General features: G+C 39.4%; 2 protein-coding genes across 3 annotated transcripts in view; one reads left to right on the forward strand and one right to left on the reverse strand.

Annotated features, from left to right (window-relative positions):
- The window catches only part of LOC137940275 (transcription initiation factor TFIID subunit 1), a 32,259-nt gene extending 22,078 nt beyond the window's left edge, over nt 1-10,181 (forward strand). For both annotated transcript variants that reach the window (XM_068785230.1, XM_068785231.1), the window contains 6 exons: nt 559-1,048; nt 7,007-7,197; nt 7,330-7,458; nt 7,798-7,866; nt 7,954-8,967; nt 9,603-10,181. In XM_068785230.1, coding sequence (XP_068641331.1) covers nt 559-1,048; nt 7,007-7,197; nt 7,330-7,458; nt 7,798-7,866; nt 7,954-8,967; nt 9,603-9,962 — 2,253 coding nt within the window. In that variant the 3' untranslated portion in view covers nt 9,963-10,181. The remainder of the gene's footprint in view (nt 1-558; nt 1,049-7,006; nt 7,198-7,329; nt 7,459-7,797; nt 7,867-7,953; nt 8,968-9,602) is intronic.
- A 393-nt stretch (nt 10,182-10,574) lies between these two features.
- Nucleotides 10,575-16,364, reverse strand: LOC137940058 (beta-D-xylosidase 4). The gene is made up of 7 exons (XM_068784979.1): nt 15,618-16,364; nt 13,355-13,642; nt 13,091-13,260; nt 12,479-12,576; nt 12,052-12,402; nt 11,575-11,985; nt 10,575-11,341 (listed from the first exon to the last, which is right to left on the reverse strand). Exons 1-7 carry the CDS (start codon nt 16,041-16,043, stop codon nt 10,767-10,769), a joined length of 2,319 nt encoding a protein of 772 aa, XP_068641080.1. The 5' UTR covers nt 16,044-16,364; the 3' UTR covers nt 10,575-10,766.
- Nucleotides 16,365-21,338: the final 4,974 nt, after the last annotated feature.

Genomic DNA, 21,338 nt, shown 5'->3' on the forward strand with positions numbered 1-21,338 from the left:
GTTTGCTCTTATCTATGCATAGCTCCATCTTTCAGAGTTTTTTGGAGGTGTAGGTGTTGGCCAAAAGTAACATCTGCTGTCAACGGCTTATTGTCTATCGACCTTATCCTCTAGCCGTTTCTGATATATGTGCGTAATTGATTGTTATACCTTATGTCATATCATCATACTTGTTCTTCCCTTTTTTGTCAATAAAGTATCAGTTAAATATCTTTTCATGGTCACGTTTTGCACTTAATGTCAATATTCAGTTTACCTTTTCATCGTGGTCCTACAGTTGCAATCTGTTGTTTAAACTGTTATGCATTTATAGATTTAAACCGAAACACTTGATTCCAAAGTGTGTTTTCTAACCCAGTGAGGGAAAGGATTTTGAAATCTCATCTGCCAAAAATGGTGCACGGAGGCTGAACTTCCTGAACTTATGCTTTACTGATTGATGGGTCATTTATTTATCTTCAATATTAAGCTAACTTTTTTCCCACATACGAAAGGATTATGCTATAATAATTGAGGCTATTGTAGATATTTTCTCATTTGGTGTGTTTTTGCTCTCAGGTTCTTCTCAACTTCAACATTCCTGAGGACCAGATTGAAAAGATGACCCGGTGGCATCGGATTGCTATGGTACGAAAACTCTCAAGTGAGCAAGCTGCATCAGGAGTTAAGGTTGATGCAGGACCTGTTGCGACCAAGTTTGCGCGAGGACAGCGGATGTCATACCTCCAGCTTCAGCAGCAAACCCGAGAAAAATGCCAAGAGATTTGGGATCGACAAGTTCAGAGTCTTTCAGCCACAGATGTGGATGAAAATGAGAGCGATTCTGAAGCTAATAGTGATCTTGATTCTTTTGCCGGGGACCTTGAGAATTTGCTGGACGCAGAAGAATTTGAAGATGCTGGTGATGGTAGTGTTGAATTTAAGCGTGACAAAGCTGATGGGGTACATGGAGTCAAGATGAGAAGGGCTCCCCAACTAGTGCAGGCAGAGGAGGAGATCGAAGATGAAGCAGCAGAAGCTGCAGAGCTCTGTCGAATGCTAATGGACGGTAAGGAACATGATGCTTTTTGAAGAATCTGTATATTTGTTTTTGTTTTTTTTTGGCAGAGATTGTTTGTTATTTTAGTTTTGTATTATATACTATTTTGTTGAGTCGCATGTTGTCCGATTCATATTGTATACCTGTGGCTTATGTAGTTCAACTGATTTCAACTACCATTGAAGCGATATGGCATCATAATAAGCTAAAAAGTGCATCATATATGGCTACTGACTAAAATCATCTTGGCATTGGAACAAATTTTGATTTGATTCCAACTGAAAAAAAGAGACAAAATACTGATTTAATGCTGTCAGATGGAAAGATAATTTCTGATATTTAAAGTGAGCAGACACGATGTCCATGCTTCTCAGCCTCTTCTTTATATTATGAAAATTTGATTACATCTATAAGACCTGTTTGCGCTTTAGTTATATAAAGAACACGCCTTTCTGCTTGAGTCCCTGCTTCACAAATTTCCCTTTACATGATAATAGATTAGATTAAAGTGTTAATATGCAACAGAAAAAAACATGTTGATCATTTCTAGCTTGCTCTTGTCTTGAAGGAACTTGGTGCTAAGAGGCTTAGAGAGGATATCAGGTTACTGATTCTTTGGACAAAACATCAGTAATAATAATCATCTTTACTTGGATTCTTTCATGAATAAAATGACAATTTACTTTATTATGCTTTGCACTCTGATAGACAGGATTATTGGCAATATGAACTGCTGTTTGATTATCATAGTATGAGGAACTGGTGTAACCAACTTGGTGCCAAAATTTACCAATAAACTTTATTTTTGAGAAAATAAAATTTTATTCCAAAACCACGAAGGCAAAGGAAACAAAATTTAGGTGGGGGCGCCCCCTTGCAATGAGAGATTGAAGGGTCACCCCCACTTAGCTAGAGAATCAGCAAGAGAATTGGCTGATCTTAATACATTCATTCTACAAGGGAATTCAGAAGTGATGTCCAGGATTTCAGGGAAGGTTTGCTAATGGCGCCATGGGGCTGCTGGTCTTGGAGCAATGGTTGATGATGATGCTTGGGTCTCCTTCGATCCAGAGTGACCCCCAATAGTGGTCTTGAAGATGATGAGACCTTGATAAAGACTTTCAGAGCTTGGCAGATGTGGAATCAGTGTTCAATGGGGCTGGAGTAGCAACCATAGTATGTTTTTTAAATTTCCAAGTCACTAGATTCCCACCGACTCTAATCTACAATAACTACTTGTAAATTTTCAAGCAAAAGGATAGCTTGCCAAACAGCATAGAACTGTCAAATCTCCCAAGATTTGAGCCTTGGGGTCAATGCTAGGCTTCAATGTGTCAAATTGGTTATCAAAATCAGCTTTTCTCTTTGTTGCTTCATCTCACCATGTCAGAAGTATGACTGGTAATCTTCCCAATGTGAGAGCATTGATTTGAGCTTTAGAAAATGCTTGGTCCAAACTTCCTTGCGACTTAATGCTGTAGTCTTTTGAAATGCTTCATGAGATGTTTGTAAATTTTTTTTTTCTCTCTAAGAAAAAAGGATCTCAAAGATGGGTTAAAAATTAGAGACAAAAATGCAGATTTTGGGAAATTGCAGGCGTATACGGGCCAACTAGATATTGTGAGTGCAGTGCTTTTTTGGATGAACTAAATGATCTCATTTAGTTATGGACTGTTCCTTGGCTGTTGGCTGGTGATTTTAATGCTGTTCGTTTTTGTAATGATAAAAGACCTCCTTACCCTTGCATTACTTCTTCTATGTGAGTTTTTCCTGACTTCATTAGTAGTAATATATTGGAGGAAATTAGTCATTCTGGAAAAGCATATACATGGTCAAATGGGCAGCAAAATCCAGTCTTATCCAAATTGGATCGGTTTCTTGTTAATGAGGATTGGCTTCATCTCTACTGGAAGGCCTTTGGAAAGGTTCCTAATCGGAATCTGATCACTGGCCGATTCTCCTTGATACTAAAATTAGTCAATGGGGTCCAAAACCTTTCCGATTTGAGAACTCATGGTTGTTGCATAAAGATTTTGATTCCCTCATGAGAGATTGGTGGGAGAATTTGCAAATTATTGGCCTGAGAGGATGACACTTTCCGTTGAAGTTTGAATTATTAAAGGCTAAACTTTGGTCTTGGTCTTCAACTAAAAGGGCTGTTGATGTTGCTGGAAAAAAAATCAATTTTGGCTCAGATTGGTATTTTAGATGATTATGAGGAGCAATGAGGTCTCTTGCCCTTGAAATTTAGTAATAGAGTTATGTTTCAGAATAAATTTCAAGATATTTCTCACAATGAAAGAGTTCATTGGAAGCAATGTGCCAGATTTAAGTGGCTAAAGGATATTGACAGACAGAACTTTTCCATGTAGTTGCATTGAGCCAACGGAGGACAAACCGGATTACTTCATTATGTGTTAACGATGAAGTAACTTTGGATCAGACTGTAATTACTAACTCCCTTATTAATATTTTTTGTAGGATTATATACTGAGGAATGTCACAATCGGCCTATTATCTAGAGTCTATATTTCAATAGGATTACTCCTATGGTTGCCAATCTTATTGAACTCCCTTTCTCTACTAGAGAGATTGAGATTGCTACCTTAGGAATTCCGAAAGATAGGGCTCCTGGACCTAACAGTTTTAGTGGTGAATTTTACAAGAGAAGTTGGCCGACTATTAAGGATGACGTTTTCTCTATGTTTTATTCCTTTTATCATAAAGGAGTTACTTATGGGAGTATTGGAGCTTCTTTTATTGCTCTTATTCCAAAGAAAGAAGCTACTGAACACCCTCAAGATTTTCTTCCTATAAGTCTGATTTCAAGTCCCTATAAAGCAATTGCTTGCCTTCTTGCCAACAAACTTAAAGTTACATTACCAATGATAATTTATAGTGGTCAATTAGCATTTATTAAAGAAAAGAATATTCTTGATTAAGCAATGGCAGTGCATGAATTGATGGACCATTTTAAGAAATCAAGAAAACCAAGTTTTATATTCAAGTTGGACTTTGAGAAAGCATTTGATAGGGAAAAATGGGATCTTCTTGATAACTTACTGGATAGGATGGGGTTTAGTAACAAATTTTGGATCAGGTGTTGTATCTCTTCTACATCTTATTCCTTACTAATCGATGGAACGACATGTGGAAATTTTTGGTGCACAAGAGGAGTACGATGAGGTGACCCTTTATCCCCGCTTTTATTGAACATCATTGGTGAATATTTGTCTTCTATGATTTATACAACAAGAAGTACTGGTTGGTTAAGGCCACTTTCATCACATCAGGAGTATGATATTCCTATATTATAGCTTGATGATGACACCCTCATTTTTAGGACTGGTACAAGGGAAGAAGTTTAAAGAATCAAAGCTCTTCTTGGTTTATTTGAGTTTCAATCTTTGGAAAAGGCACTAGATTCTATGTGGGTTGTGGAAATAAAATTCGATGCTGGATTGATTGGTGGATAGATAAGGGCCCATTATGCGATAGATATGATATTCTAAGGAGGTTGAGTGCTTGCTGTAATTCCACCATCAAGATGTTCTGGGTAGATAATGACTTGTGGAATTTTCATTTCAGAAGGATATTAAAAGAGATTGAAGCTACAGTTTCTAATCTTCTTGAGGAACTTCGTTTGATGATCCAGATCTATAGGGATAAGCAAGACAAAATTATTTGGATTCATGATGAAAGTGGCTTATTCTCGGTTACCTCAGCCAATAAATTTCGTAATGGATGGATAACTACGGCTGCCACTCATGATGCTGCCATGGCATGGCGACTTTCGGGTCCTTTAAAAGTTCATTTCTTCTTGTGGTGTGCTCTCTTAAATAAAATTCTCACTGTGGATAATTTGAGAAGAAGAGGAAATCAAAGCATTGCTCCCTTTGTCCATTCTGTAGTGGGGCAGATGGAACCGTCAATCACCTTCCATTGCATTCTCCTATCTCTTGGAGAATATGGTCACATCTCCTTATGGAATTGGATTACAATTTTGCATTCTGATGAATCTCCTGGGTATGTGCAAAATGATAATTGATATCAGGATTCAAAAGCTTGGTAAGCTCATTCTTTTAGCTTGTTTAGCCCATATTCCATGGGATATTTGGAAGCAAAGGAATAATAGAAGGTTTAATCTTAAGTTCAGATCTGCAAATGAAGTTGCTTCTATTATCATTGGTCATATCTCCACATGGATCCATACTCAACCTGAATTTGCTAGTATGAGGGATTCTTCCCTTTGCAACAACTTGAAAATCCTTGCCCATATGATAGCTCCCTCTCGTCCTTCTATCATGGCTATTTGGACTCTCCCCCTAGTTGGATACTTAAAGCTTAATTTTGATGGTAGTGCTATAGGGAATCCTGGTCAAGCTGGTTTTGGTGGAGTTATTTGTGATTTTTTTGGTGTTCAACTTCTTACTTATTCAGGGCCAATAGGAATTTCAGACTCTACTTCTGCCGAGTGTTTTGCTATTTTCAGGGGCTACTCGTGTTTCGTGATCATTTTAATGTTCCTCTTATTATTGAAGGAGACTCCAAGATTGTCATTGGCTGGTGTTTAAAGCTACTAATCCTCCTTGGCATCAGTGGACAGTTTTTTTATCAGATTCTTACTATTGTTTCTTACTTTAATTGTATCTTGTCTCATGTACCAAGGTCAACAAATGATGTTGCTGATTCTTTTGGCTAAACAAGGAGTCTCCCATCAATCTCTTGTTGTTAGGGGAGTTCTCCTTTAGTTTGTAATTTGTTTCTTTAATTAATTCATCATCTCATTCAAAAAAAATAAAAATAATCTCAAAGATATCTTATACTTAGTTGTTTCCGTGCCACCAAACATTTATGATCTTCCATGCTATTGACAGCGGATGATATGGTCATAATCCTTGATCTATTACTCATTTGTTTGAGATCCAATTGTCGGATGTATAGACTAAGGTAGATTTTTTAATTGTTTAATATTTTTTTTTATTTTTTTTAGAATGATGTGAATTTCATTAAAAAGGGGGCTGATACAAAGAAAACAGACCCAAGGAGGGACCTGTTCCAGCATAATTATGAAAAAAATTCAAAGAATACCGTCAATGCTCATTAGAATGGAAGGAATCCTCAGCAATAAGATCCTGCAAGACAATACCTTGACAAACCTACAAATCTGTCATAGAATTTACACCATGAGCAATATGAACCCAAACAACCTGAAGAGGCTGACACATCTCAGTAATGTCATCAAAGATGTGAAGGAAGTACCAAAGAGGTGTTTGACGAATGGTGGTGATTTTAAGTTTTGACATCATAAATAGAGGAAGCGCTGGTAGGAAGCGTTGGTAGGTGAAGAATCACACTAATTTCAAGTTTGAGCTGAAGAGGTTTGAGTGACTTCATAAATGATTAAACTGCTCTCAGATTAAGTATTGTTGAGGAAAAAAACAACTGGGGACAAAATTCAAGAATCACACTTATTGAGATAGTCGCTGAAAGCAGAGCTAAGTGCTGGGATCTGAGAATTTGAAAAATACTGCTAAGGACACTGGAATTTGATTAGAAGAGTCGAAGTATACTGGAAGTTGAGGAAAAAAGTGACTGGAAAAAGTTTCAATGTTGTGTTTGTACCTATTCCAGAATTAGGATTCTAAGCTGATGAGTTTGACAGAAAAAAACAAAAAGGAGTTGAAGTCTTAGTTACTAAAGAGTTAATTTGATGGAATTGAATCAGATACAAAACATTTGTAGTCTAACTTAAAAGAACATTAATACCCTAGATTAAGATGTTTGGTGCTAGGATGGGCAGAAGGAAAAAAACTAGATGAAATGATTGAAGTGTTGGTCTGGTTCCTTGAAACAAACTCTCATTGATTGCAATTGATGATGATCTGCTTGTCCACTAAGCTAGGTAATTTTGTTAAAGATTGCTATTCCTGTATCCTGTTTTCATCTCTATGAAATATGATGCAGATGATGAGGTGGGTTGGAAGAACAAAAAAGCATCAAAGTCAGTTGGAAAGGAACTGGTTGTGGGATTTCAATTTGGTTTTACTTCTGGAAATGTTGAGCCCACTAAAAAATCTAAAGTCCGTGGTGTCACGTGTGTGTCCCAACCCGATGGTTCATTCTCTCAGGAAATCATTGTTCCAGACCCAAAGGAGGTTGGTGACTTACTTTCTTTTGTCTTTTTTCATAGGAATTTAACGTCTGTCAATTTTTTCATGATGGAATAATGTATATTTTACTGAATTCCTCGCTGCCCTTCTAAGAGGATCGGAATTGTTCTCATGCAGGTTGAAAGTTTTCTTTCCAAGAGAAACTTGTCAGAGAAAATAAAATCAAACAAAACCAGTGGAATGAATGAAGTTTTGCATTCAGGAATAGTGAAAAAGAAGATAAAAGCAATTGCAGATGGTTTTAAGGTAGTAGTGATGTTTTTAGTTCTTTTATTGGTGACAATTCGAATTTATTGTACATGGTTGGATGCTAGAGATGCATATGGGCTAAGGAATATAAATGACATTAGATCTGGCTTCTCAGAATACTGATTAATCTGTTTTGCTGGTTCTGCCAGAGATATGAGAAATTAAAAACCTGGCCAAATTAAAAATTTGGCTTCTCAGAATAAGTTCAGCTGTGACCTATCTAGTCCATTTCTTTCAGCTACAAAAAAAATTGCTGTTGCTTTTTCCTTTTTCTTTTCTACTTGAGATTTTTTATTAAGAATGACATAATTTATCTTATTTTCTCTGCCATTCCAGGTAATGAAGGAAAAGAAGCATGCTGATAAACCCACTAGGGAAGGTTTCACTTGTGGGGCATGTGGACAGGTATTAAACTGACTTTTTAGTTACCTTGTACTTTCATGCAAATAGAAAATCTTTGTGGTAACAAGTGCTATCGACTTATGGGACCAGCCAGGACACATGAGAACCAATAAGAACTGCCCCAAGTATGGAGAAGAGCCGGAAATACAAGTCAAAACTACAGAACTTGAAAATATGTCTGCAAAAACTAATGTACAGGATTTGCCAACTCCCCACCAAGCTGAACCTCCTCCTCTCAAGAAGTTAATTCCTAAAGGTACAACCAAAATGGCATTGGTGGAAACTCCAGAGAGCTCAGAAAAGTTGAGTTCAAAAATTGTGCTTCCATTGAAACTCAAATGCGGCTCTTCTGAAAAGCCTCAGCAGAAAGGCGTACCCAGCACAGAAACAGTGCCCAAGTCTGTCTCTAAGATCAATAAGATCGTTTTCTCCAATAAACTAAAACCTGAGGAAGTGCTGCTTGAACCAGAGAAACAAAACCTTCCGGGAAGAGCTCCAGCTGTTGAGGTGGAAAGAGAGCAACCTCGGAAGAAACTCATTATCAAACAGACCAAGGGCGTTAATAATGTGGAACAAGTGAGAAATGTTGTTGGCTTTGGAGTAGATGATGAATATAAGAAAACCAAGAGGATGGTAGAACTTGCAGGGGTTCAGTCACGGGGAAAGCAGGACTTGAGAATTTTAGAGGAAGAGATACTTGCAGAAAGGAGAGCCAATGAGGAAAGGAGGTTCTGGGAAGAGGAAGAGAAAAGGAGAAGCAACAAGGCAATGAAAGAAGCTAAGGCTAGGAGGATATTTGAGGAAGAGAAGAGAATGCAAGAGGAGAGGCAAAGGCAGATTGAGCTTAGAAGGTATGAGGAGGCTATGACCAGAGAAAGAGAAGAAAGAGAAGAAAGAGAAAAGGCAAAGAAAAAGAAGAAGAAGAAGAAGATGAAGAAAAAGAAACCAGATGTTAGAGATGATTATCTGGAGGACGCAAGGGCTAGTAGATATGACCGGAGAATTCCAGAGAGAGAACGAGCTGCAAAAAAACGCCCTGCAGTTGATTTGGGGCGGCATGCTGCTGAGCATGGTCCACAAACTAAGCGCCGTAGAGGGGGAGAGGTACTTCACACTTACTTTTTTTAGCATCATATCAATAAGCACTATAGATTTTTCATTTACTCATGTTGCATTGGATTAATTCAAAAGAAACACAGATGCTGAGATCATTTTAGTCCTAAGTTCTGACATATAGTAAGCAAAGTTTTTTTTTTTTTTAAAAAAAAACAGATGACTGTTTCTGTTCATCTGTTGTCTATGTTTTGCTCCAAGATTTTCAGGTAGATCAGTAAATTTAAAAAAGAAAAAAAAAGAGTGGGGCAGGGTGTGGGCGAGAGAGGTTGTCTCTGCCAAAACTTTCTCTAGGCAGGGAGAGAAACTGAAGGCGATTTCTGAACAATGGTGTTACTCTCCCTCAGATGATCTTTCTATTGATTGCTTTATACTCATATTTTTTCTCATGCAATAATACAACTTTTGTCCCAAATTTATGGGCATATGATGTTCGTAAATTTAATCTGTGGCTAATATTTAAAATTGGTACATTCTCAATCCTATTTTCTCCTAGGCAGTCTCTAGAAAAGGCACATGCCCTTATTTGTTCAACAGGAAAGGTGTTACATTCATGTGCCATGACCTACAATCAGGTAGTTTGATTATCATTTTTTGGTGGGATGTTTACATTTTGTGCTGAACAGGTTGCACTCTCAAACGTCCTAGAGAACATTGTGGATGGGCTAAAGGATGCAAAAGAAGTGTCATTTCTTTTCCTAAAACCAGTTTCTAAAAAAGAGGCTCCTAATTATCTGGACATTATAGATAGTCCAATGGATCTCTCCACTATAAAAGAGAAAGTGAGGAGAATGGACTACAAAAACAGAGAAGACTTCAGACATGATGTATGGCAGATCACATTCAACGCTCATAAATACAACGATGGAATCAATCCAGGCATCCCTCCCTTGGCAGATCAGCTTTTAGAACTCTGCGATTATTTATTGCAGGAAAATGAAGATCGTTTGGACGAAGCTGAATCTGGAATTGAGATTAGGGATTGAATGATTTTATCTGTGTATTATATCTTCCTTCACTTGTAATATTTTGTAATGTGGTTTCATCTGTGTATAGCTTTCCCTTTTTGGTATTCCCCCATCTGTAAATTTTTTTGTCAAAGGCAAGGTTAGAAGCTCTTTGTAATAATGTAGAGGCAATGAAATTTTGCGGTTTAAGTGGAAGTTTGGAGGAAATTTAGAGATCTACGGAGGGTTCATGCTCTAGCTTGTCTTTGTTCCAATTCTTTTCTCGGTTGCATGAAACATTTTCAATGTATATTCACTATTCTCTGACGGAGCAGTCTAATTTATACTGATTATTTGTGGTGGTCAGCTGTAACTGGAGAACATTTGGGACAGAGTTACTGATTCGTTTGAGCTACACTCACAATGCCAATGTCAAGCTCAATCTTAACAGCCACAAGATTGTTTCGTTGGAAGGATTCCAGGCTTAAATCTGTTGTTTAGATTATAGTTCTCTAGTTTTGCATTCTTGCTGCATATTTATTTTTCTCACTTAGTTTACGTCTTGTCTCTTTTGTAACTTACTGTTGTGATCTAAAGTTCTCGTTACGATACCCTATACCAAGACACCCACCCTAATGAAGACAAAGAAACTAGGGGAAGGACCCGTTTCAAATTTTTGAATTTCAGATCAAATCGGACATTGAAACAATTGAGAAGATTGTTACAGATCATTCATGGAAAGCTTCAAGGAACCCTTTTGTGTCCCAAATAGCCCCTTATTGAACTATGTCGATGAGACAGGAAGGACCCATTTCAGCCCTCCTTTCCCAAACAAAACCAAACTTATATCTTCAAACTCAAAGAATGTTTCAAATCTCCAACATGAAGGACATGCGAGCCCATAGCCACCTTCCTGCTCCCCTGTTCATCAACCACGCTCAAATCTCTGCAAACATCCACCCTGAACTTCACCAGCTGCTCACTTTGGGCAGTCAGGAAAACCTTCTCAAATCCCAACAACTGCTTTCTGGGGGCGTTGTGGATCGATGGGGGAGAGGAAAAGAGGAAAACTGTGTGAGCCCCGTGCATGGCCCCGTTATTCTTAACTCTTAGATGAATGTCAAAGACGAGGTTTCTGCAAGAGTCCTGTACAACGTCAATGGATTTGCACTTCTGGGAGTGGCACACATGACCCTCTTCGAGGGGGAAGTGCACTTGCTTGGGTGCTTTGACCAGGTGGTGGTTGAACTGAGAGTAACTCAGGCCGTCGCCAAATAAATAGAGGGTGTCGTCGCCGGTGTAGAACCGGTAAGTCCGGCCGGGATAGCCGTTCGAGGGATCCGGCCTCATGTTCATGTTGGTCATGGGGACCTTATCGGCGAAGGATTGAGGATACCATGTCATGGGTAGTCTTCCACCTGTGGGACAAGGTAACACGAAGCGTATCAGACTGAAATTAGAGAGAAGGCGAGTCGAGTGAGGGTAGGACTCGTCCCTTCCGTTTCCTATGCGCCCCACGGACTTCGCTAGAAAAGTTACCCGACTCGGGCGACTCGACAAGATTTCTCAATGGGGCCGAGTCAGTCCCGAGTCCGGGTCAGGCTACCTTTGAGAAAAACAGAAAATTGAAGTAATTGAAAGCTCGACTCACTTGGATTGAAAAGCCCAAAGATCACATCAGCCAAGGCTGCACCACCGGCTTCGCCGGGGTACCCGACCCACAAAATGCTGGTTACACCAGTGTCGTCTTTGGCAAAGGAGATGTCCATGGGACCGCCGGACATGATCACCAGAATAACAGGTCCGTTAGCTGCCTTCACCACTTCTGTGATGAGTAGCTCCTGTTGTCCAGGTAGATGAAGGTCGACCCTGTCGCGACTTTCCGTCTCTACAGATTGGTCGGCCCCCATGATCAAGACTGTAGCGTCGGCCCCGGAAGCCGCTTTTTTGGCATCGTCCACCTGAGGACTCGAACAGGCCACATTGGCGCAGCCGGGTGCGTACACCGTTGAAACGGAGGCCGCCAGGCCTTGAAGCGGAGTCGTATACTTACATGGAGTACCTGCAAACATCAAAATGTAAGATCAAATCTTCAGTGGGATAGCAAGAAAAATCGATCCAAATATACCTTCATAGTTTCCGATCATCGTCTTGGTGACATTCGCGTTAGGCCCAATAACAGCCAGAGACTTGATCAACTTAGTAGACAAGGGCAGAGACCCTTCAACATTCTTGAGCAGAACAATGCCCTGTCTGGCTGCTTCCCTGGCTAGTTCTTGGTTCTCTGCGGTGCAGACATCTTTGGGCCCGAGTTTGCCATAGGCCTGCTTCGAGGGGTCTCCGTCGAAGAAGCCAAGGCGTATCAAGGTAGCGAAATTGTTGGAAATGGCGTTGTCAATGGCGGATTCGTTCACCTTCCCAGATTTCACGGCTGCTTCGGTGTGCTGGCCCAGGAATTGCCCGCAGTCGAGATCAAGACCTGGAATCGTTCAATTTGCTTCGTTAAGCGAGGCTTAGAAGATCAAAACGAGAGTCATGGCAGGCTTTCGATTTACCTGCATTGATGGTAATGGCGGCCGCCTCCTCGGGAGTTTTGGTGTAGTGTTGATTGTTGTATAATACGTCGACGGAGTCGCAGTCCGAGACGATGTAACTGCAATTAGGCCCAAAAACACTAATTAGTTTCATTAAGAGTGTCATTAATAAAGTAAAGTAATTACCTTACCATCAAACTTCGTGAGTGGGGCCCACAATTTGAGTGCACAAGAAATATGGGCCACCTATTAGGCCTTTTAGATTAAGTGGGCCCACGTCCACCAACAATAAATCTTATGGGCCGCCTATTTGAGATGAGATAGACTTTCCTTTTCGTCTTCGAAAACTGATTAATGTCTTCAGTGATTAAATTGATTAAACACGTCGGGAATGCTCAAGTTTCCGAGTCCGGATTTCCCATCGCAAGGCTTGTAATTCCTCTTGATTCATTCGTTGTTCCAGAACAGAGAGTGATTTGAATCAATATCGGCCATAAAATGAGGTAAAACTGATCCATTGGGATCAATATTTCTCCTCCAGGCACGCAGGTTTTAGACTTGAATAACGTAATTTGCCGGAAGAAGAAGCAGAAAAATAAGAAGGGACGAAAGGAAAGGAGAGAGAAGAGAGACCCATTCAACTTCCATTCTCCTCTGATTGTTCCAGCAAGAAGATTGGGGTCTGCGCAGGTGGGAATTCCATTTACTTGGTTGTACGAACACATCACACTGGCGACATTCCCATCGATCACACAGCTCTTGAATGGTGGCTGGAATGTGTCATCCATGTCTTGTTTCGTAACCTTAAAACCGGAACCAGTGAGAAGAAACAATATCAGCTTCCATGCAAAAGAACAACTTATGAAACATTCGATTGAATGCGATTTCAAGACTTACCACAGCATTGAAGTGGTAGCGATCAACGCCTTTCCAATTATCCAAATCATAGGCCGTGTAATGTTTACAGCAAGCAGCAACCTTGAGTCGATTCGGGTCTCCACCATCTGTTTGCTGCAGGCCTTTGACATACCCAGCTGCATATTTGCTGGAGAGCAAAGGGTCTTCTCCGGGCGTCTCTTGCCCTCTTCCCCAGCGAGGGTCCCGGAATATGTTGATGTTTGGACTCCAGAAAGTGAGCCCGGCTAATCCAACATTGTACATTGCTCTGGCTTCCGTTGAGACCACCTGAAAACACGACAGATATATTCTAGTAATTTTTTACCAAGATTTCAACCTGGGAAGCTCTCCAGTTCACCTAAATTAAAGTTGCTAAACTGAGAATATCACATAAGAGGGATCAGATGTAAATCTTCAAATGCTTCTTTGGTGCTCTAATCCAGTATAAATCTATATTTTCACAATGACTAGCTGATACAAAGCTTTTCTATAAAGGCTACCATGCCTGCAAGCAATAGAGATTTGGGTGGGAAAGACTTTGAATTCATCGTTTTCATTCTCTGGTTCTTGACCACTTAGACCTATGCTGTCATAAGCAGAGTAGAGACTTGAACAAGAAAGGAAACCACCTAAACCATAAAAAGGTATGGAACGAAACAATGTTCTTGTTGATTATTTGGTTTTTCATAGATTATCCATCAAGAAACCAAAGAGTTCTTGTGATTTTTGAAGAATCTTGGACAGCATGGAGGAAAGAAGAGGCAGTTTTGTTTTTTCCTTTGGCTGAACGTGCTGACTCTTTTACTTGAACCAGTCTGCTCCTATCCTACTGCAGAAGCCTTTGTCTCCATCTAATATTGCAGTATCGATAGTTTATCTATGAAAATAGATAAAATAACTTGAATTCGTTTAACTTGACACAACAGTAAATGAAAAAAATCTTACCAAGTATTAAAAAAAAAAAAAAAAACACTATTCAATGATCTGAATTCTGAAAAAAACAGAACAGAGGAGGCTCTGAAATTCAAAATCTGTAATTCTGTTCTTCAGCCTATAAATGCATACTACCAGCACAGCCATTACTTTATTTCTTGCAGAATTTAACTCAAAACTCGTACTAGAAATTGAAATTGAAGGCTTCCACAGTTCCATTGTCTGCCTTCAAAAACTTCAAAAACTTCAAAAACACTTACCAGCTTATTTAATACCATCTTTCTGTTTCCAGTAGGGTATTTATATCTCCCTTTCATTTACTTTTAACATGTGAATACACAGGTAAAGAACCAGTACAAAAGGGAGAAAAGTGTTAAAGAAACAACAGAAGAAATTTCTCATTCACGATATGTAAAATAAAAAAAGCTACTAAAATGCAAACCAAGCCAACCAACGACACGAAAATGAGGTGGTTGATACATGGCTTTCCACCAAATTTCCAAAGGCGATTACCATTCTCAAATCGCTCACCAACCAATTCGTCCCCATCTCTTGCACAGAGCCCACTCCAAAAATTCAAGTCACCATTCAATGCACAGAGAAGAAAAGAACCATAAAGCAAACAGAATGCCTTCGTCAACCTCAAAAATCACCATCACATTTCTGGCTAAAGGATTGGGTCCAAATCCAACTCCAGCCATTAATGTAGGGTTGTTAAAGTATGAATAAATACTAAAAAAATAAATTTTTCTTTCTTTACGGAAAGAAAGTGAGAGAAAAAAAATCCTTTTCCAAGCCAGATCACTGTCCCTTTTTTTTCTTCTCAGAAATTGTACTTTCTCTGAAGAATAATACGCTGAAGTTTCGCGTTCAAGAAAAACACCAGAGACATCATTCTCGAAAAGGTGAGAATACAAGAGAGCAGAAAAGAAAAATGGCATCAGAATGTATATTCCTCATCCAATACGAGAAGGTCAAGAGATAAAACAGAAACCGATCGATTGAACAAACTGAAAAAAGGACTGGATTCACCTGTTCAAATTTTCACAAAAGGTAACAGAAGCATGTTTATGAAAGGGAATGAATAGAGCAGAAAACACAAGATTCTGAAACTCAATCAAAATTTGAAAAATAAAAGCTAAATATGAACAACTGGATTAAGCCGTTTCAGCCATGGGCCAACAGAAACGGTAGCAACAGAGGAGAAGCCTCGAGTACAGGCAGAAAACATAGTAATTCTAACGCATTAAACAAATCCACAAACCCACGAATTTCCACATAACAAACTAAAACGTTCTTGATAGACTATTTCGAAAACGATAGATTTTACCTTTCCAATGGCTTCGAACAGAGACGCATTGAAAGAAGCAGCAGTGAGGATAACCTGCGGAAAGCTGGTAGCCCCCGGAACAACACTAGAAAAATGAGTCCCGGGCCCGACGTACGAGACTCCATGTAAAGCTTCAGACCACCACTCATAAGTGGGGATCCCAAGCCTACTCACAGCTCCGGCCTTGTTCACCAGAAAAGTGATTTTCTCCTGCAATGTCAGTCTCTTCACCAAATCCTGCACTCTATCGCTAATGGGCAACGACGTATCGCAAAACCCAAAAGCACTCACACCAGGATTCTTAGCAACATCGCAAGCGAAGACAGGGGATTGAGCTAAAACATCCCTGAAACTCAAACAAAAGAGAAACAAGAGCAGGAAAAGAGAGAGCAGAGATATGTCGGGGTTGTTTCTGCGACAACCCATGAGCGATGGAGTTTGAGGAGTGTAATGGGACGATGGTATTGAAGTTCCGTAGTTTATAAAGGACCCAGAATGCTTTTTTCCTTCTACCAACCCGTGATTGAACTAAGTACAGAAGAGAGAGAGAGAGAGAGAGAGGGAAGACGGAGGAGAATCAGAGAATCAGGTACCAATTTTTTTAATCCGTGAAGATTTTTTTAAGGTGTTTTGAACGTTTTCCCTTGGACGCGTATCGTCAGGAAGGGAGCGAGAGTAGGAAGAAGGAAATGCACGGCTGATTAAGAAGATAAAACTGAGAAACAGAACATTATTAAAATCGAGAACGACGAGAAGACGATTTCCTGAACAAGTATTTCCTCTTGGTACTCGGGAGATTGGCACTTATCCTTGTGTGTGCTGTTGCTCACGTGAAGAAAAGGGCGGCTACGCGGCTTCTGTGCTGGGTATAGCTGAGCCGAGTTGAACTACCGTAACAGTGACAGAAGGCGAAGAAGCGGCTTTTGAGCTGGCTTTGGATATCGGCTTGTGCTAAAATACGCCACTTGTGAGTTGATGAACCGGAGCTAAATGGCGTGTCGACACGAGCCTGGCGTGTGCCTGCTACTCTATTGGCTTTTTATTACGTTGAGTACATGCCTCCATGCGTCATTCATTAGCTATTGGTAGCGAAAGGTGGGAGAGGTTTATCAAAACCGGACCGAACCAACCGGTTCAATTGAGGTAAACAGTAGTCGATTTTTTTAATTCTTATTTAGACAAAAATGGGATGATGGTCCAATTCGATTACCAATTGAACAGGGCCCGGTTCAATAGTCAGTATAAGGCTATTTATCGAATAATTAAGAATCCGATAATGTAAGAAGCTCAAGGGTTTTTAAAGCCGAGCCGAGCCGTATAAAAAAGATCCCAAGGCGAATGGAGCGCGACAAGAAACGCTGACGCCAGACAGGGAGAAAGTAGTCTTCGGCCACTTGCGGTAAAAAACAAGCAAACAAGGGCAGCCCGTGATTGGTTCAGCTGGCAAAGCCCAAGCTGTAACAAATTCCCCGCCAACATGTGATTGCAATCCGTAGTCGGCCCCACCTCTCTGATACCTTTTCTTTTACGCTACCTCTCTGCGGCCCCACCAAGCAGTCGACCAATCGCAATGACCCGATAGAAAAACGGCTTCACTAGTGAAAAAAGTTTTTTTTTTTTTTCATTTTTCTCCAAACAAAATGTTAATTTTTTGCATGGGCATAAACTTTACAAACTGCATCCTCTACCTTCATTTGTAGAAAAATAAATAGTAAAATACCATATTTCCCCTTAAGATTTCATATATCGAAAGATCGGTTTATACTAATATTTTTAAGATTTTTTGGGCAATTGATGTAATATTTTCCCTTAAGATTTCATATATCGAAAGATCGGCATAGTAATAACTTTAGGGTTTTTTGGGCAATCAAACTAATATTTTCCCCTTAGATTTCATATATCGAAAGATCGGCTTATACTAATATTTTTAGGATTTTTTGGGCAATCGAAATATATTTCCCCTTAAAATTCAAAGATCGGTTTATAGTAATAACTTTAGGGTTTTTTGGGCAATCGAATTATATTTCCCCTTAAGATTCCTATATCAAAAGATCGTTTATACTAATATTTATAGGATTTTTTGGGCAATCAAAATATTAATTTACCCTAAGATTTCATATATTGAAATATTTTTCTTATGCAATTTGATATTAATAAGATTTTATGCGATTTCTTTGGAAGAAATATGATAAACTTGTATATTTGTAAGTTTCAGACAAGACATGTTAACCATAGAAGAAAGATCAGATGACCCACCTGAAGAACATGATAGACAAAGAAGAAGAAAAAAAGGGGGGAACGATGACCCTTTTCCGTCTAAACAAAAGCAAAACGTTACTTCCAAGCTTCTATCAAGTATCTCCATAAATTTATTCTCTTTAATCGTGACCGCCATTGGCAATTGCTTGCCTGTCTTGCATGAGCGGTTGGTATCTTCAAGCCTGGACGTGGCCACCTCGACGCTTCGACAAGTAGATTAATTTGGTGCCCAGAAGAAGCGGACAGTCGTGACGTGTATGGATTGCAGATAATGAGATAATTGTTAATGGTGTGGGGCGCCTATCTTCTTCTGCTTCAAGTGCGAAGAAGAAACAGACACGGAAGTCATCTTCAGGGAAAATGTAGTCGGGACGGCAGGTAGGGTTTCGCTGTTTCTGTTGACTGTTCTGGGTTCTGTGTTTGAAGATGTACACCGGAAGGAAACCTTCTTTAATGGGAAATTCAGGTTGAGGCATTTTGTTTCTACAGTGAAATAATTTTACACGAAATCGTTTACGTTAAGAACTGGTTAAAAGCCATCAAGAGGGTTCTATCGTTTTAGGATGATGTGAACCCAACTTTAAATAGGTGGGTGATCAGTGGGAACTGAATCATCTTATTGCGAAATAATATTCTTTCTTGTTTCTTTCTCTCTTTTTTGTCGAGTTAGTAGTTATCATAACTATCATTAACGGTATCAGAAGTCTTAGGAGATAAATCTTGGTGCTAGTGATGTGTAAATCCTTTTCATCCATCTGCTTTCGTCGTAAAGATAATCAATACCGTGAGGAAGACTTAGAAAATTCTTTCTTTTTGTTCTTATCTTTTGTAATTGCGTTAATTTTAATTTTTAAAGTAGTCATAGATTGGATTATGTAGTTATAAAGACGTGTGATCACTTATAAAAGTTATTAAATTGTCATCAAGATTTTTTATTTCCTTGCTTTAATTGGAGGTCACTTGAGTGCCGATTTTCAGAGGAAATGGTTCTTGGAGTTTGCATTTGCTTAACCATCTCGATCTCGACCCAGTTTCAAGAAGATAAAAAACTTTGTGGAGCTGATCCTCATTTCTCATTTTAACTTGAAGGGGATGATGATCAATGGAGCTTCTTCACATGGGTGATAATGGTGGCTGTCATCTCTTATTCCGATATCAAGAAGAATCAAAGCAGGCAGAGAGTGTTGTTGTCTACTGAAAAGCATATAAAAAACCCTATTTCTCTCTCATTTCAAATTTTAATTCTCCTCATGTAAGGCCACAGCAGAAGATGGTGAAAAGGGATTCAAGAATAGAATGGAGCAGCATGGGCATATCATGGCTTTTTCAGAAGCCACATTTTTTCAGAAGCCATATTCAAGTGGAGGAGTAGGTGGCTTTGCTTTTAATGGAAGCGAGTGAAAGTGGTTCTCCTTTTGGAGGCGTTCATGCATGGTTCATTACAGCTGTTGCTGTTGAAAGAGCTGCGTTCAACAATTTTTCTGGCACAAAATTGTAAAAATAGACAGAAATGATAAATTTAATGAATTTCCAGAGATCGGGTCATTTATTCAGAGACTCCTTGATGAAAAACACAGGTTTTCTATTAGACTAAACATTTTTTTTTTTTGTTTGTTTCTACAAATTAGAATTCGTTGTTGTTGTTGTTAAAGAAACGATGATGGAATTCAACACTTTGATGAAGCTCTGAGAGAGAAATAATGGGAGCCAAATGCTTGATCCGTGAAGATTTCAAAAGGAGCAGTTAATTACTTGAATGTCAAAGAGTTGGTGGATTCATTAGAGAAACTTCTTTGAGCTTTTTGTTCTTGTTGTTGTCAACACAGTAGATGATCTCACCCTTCACTGCTCTCCTTCCAAATCATCTTTAAAGCACCGAAAAGGAAATGGGAACCTCCAATAATCCAAAATGCTCACATGCATGAGAATAAACAAATTGATGTGGGTTCTTTGATTCGATTGATTACGTTTAAGAAATTCGGTGAAGAGGGGCCTCATTAACGACAGATTTACCAACCCGTTTGGTGGAAGCCAACGAGGTATCTTTGTCCAGGGTTGGGCCACGGCTCATGACATGCTCGATGCCCACTTTTGGACATTTGGTTGGCTAAGACTTGGTTTTTACGTTGTGTTTCATGTCTATGATATGAAAGGAGATTGATTCGTCTTTGTGGTGAGGCCACACCCTGTAACTCAAGTCTTCGATAATCATAGGAAGGTAAGGAGTCATTTGAGGTTTGAAAAGTACACCTGTCCTCTACCTGTCTCGAAAGGAGTATGAGGGAGGGCCCCCTTCTCTTTCTATTTTTTGGTGGACAAATGGAAAGGGGAGGAGGTCTCACCTCCAAAAAGAAAAGAGAAGGGTACCCTCCTCCCTTGTGTGCCCCCTCCTCTCTCTCCTCTCTCTCTCTCTCTCTCTCTCTCTCTCTCTCTCTCTCTCTCTCTCTCTCTCTCTCTCTCTCTCTCTCTCTCTCTCTCTCTCTCTCTCTCTCTCTCTCTCTCTCTCTCTCGACCAGGGTTCAACGAACATTTGGTGGAGTTTTATAACACAGCCATATTGAAAACATCAAATGGTAAGCGTTAAACATGAATTTCTAACAGCAACATGAAATTCATCATATAATTTAAATGGAAGCAAAATCATACTTCCTTCCATACGCTTCAAATTCCTTCTCTCTGTTCTCTGTTCGGCACTTCCGATCTCTGAGCACTCACGGCGATGACTCAACTGAAGGGGCTTGAGTGACGTGACAGGGGACCGAAAATACAATGTGAAGCCAACCTCCCATCAAGGTTGTTCATGACTTCGTGTTACCGAGGGAGTTGCAACTGATGGAAGTTGCAACTGCCAGAAGTTGAGACCACGATTAATGAGAAAATCGTTTCTCATAAAAGCGGTTAACATTAGTTTGCCTAAGAGAGTAAAAAAACAGACAATTGAGTTGGCAATTTTCAGACAGACAATTGCTGGTAATAACCCTTTTTCAGGTTGCTGTGAAAAAACTGTATCCTTCTAGTGTTACGTTATCTTGTATCTCAAGAACTTCCGTATCTGTTCATGAGCAGAACACCCTATTTAAGATAATGTCATTTGTTGTATTGGATAAGAACTTTTTGTGGCTTGTTTGGAGTAATTGGTGGGTTTATGACCTCCGAAAGAGTTTCAATCAAATTTTTGGAGTGATGCATTTGGTTTCTCCTAAACTTAGTTAGAGCTGCAAATTGTAAATGGTACAAAACATAAAAAATTTCAATTCTTTTACCAATCAATCACTTCCAACATCAGTCCACTTTTAATAATTATTTGAGTTGATCATTATGGGGGGTTAGTCAACTAACTAGAAATTTAATATTCATCTTCATCTTCATCTCATGCATCTACATGATCTTCATCTTCGAAATGGGTGTTAGTGTGGACAAGTTCATGATCGAAATCTTCGAAATAGGGTGTTACTCTGGACA

This window comes from Aristolochia californica, unplaced genomic scaffold (genome assembly GCF_029961685.1).
Source record: "Aristolochia californica isolate CCGP_79_NKW_82.1479 unplaced genomic scaffold, dmAriCali1.0.hap1 SCAF_9, whole genome shotgun sequence".
Taxonomy (NCBI): domain Eukaryota; kingdom Viridiplantae; phylum Streptophyta; class Magnoliopsida; order Piperales; family Aristolochiaceae; genus Aristolochia; species Aristolochia californica.

Excerpts from the sequence above, each read along its gene's own strand:
- LOC137940058 (XM_068784979.1), bottom strand. The coding sequence starts at position 16,043 with ATGGGTTGTCGCAGAAACAACCCCGACATATCTCTGCTCTCTCTTTTC. Across the intron at positions 12,577-13,090 it reads GGAGAATGGAAGTTGAATGG|TTACATCGTCTCGGACTGCG; the intron begins GTCTCTCTTCTC and ends GCCTAATTGCAG. Across the intron at positions 11,342-11,574 it reads CTTTGGGCTTTTCAATCCAA|GTGGAAGACTACCCATGACA; the intron begins GTGAGTCGAGCT and ends CTTGTCCCACAG.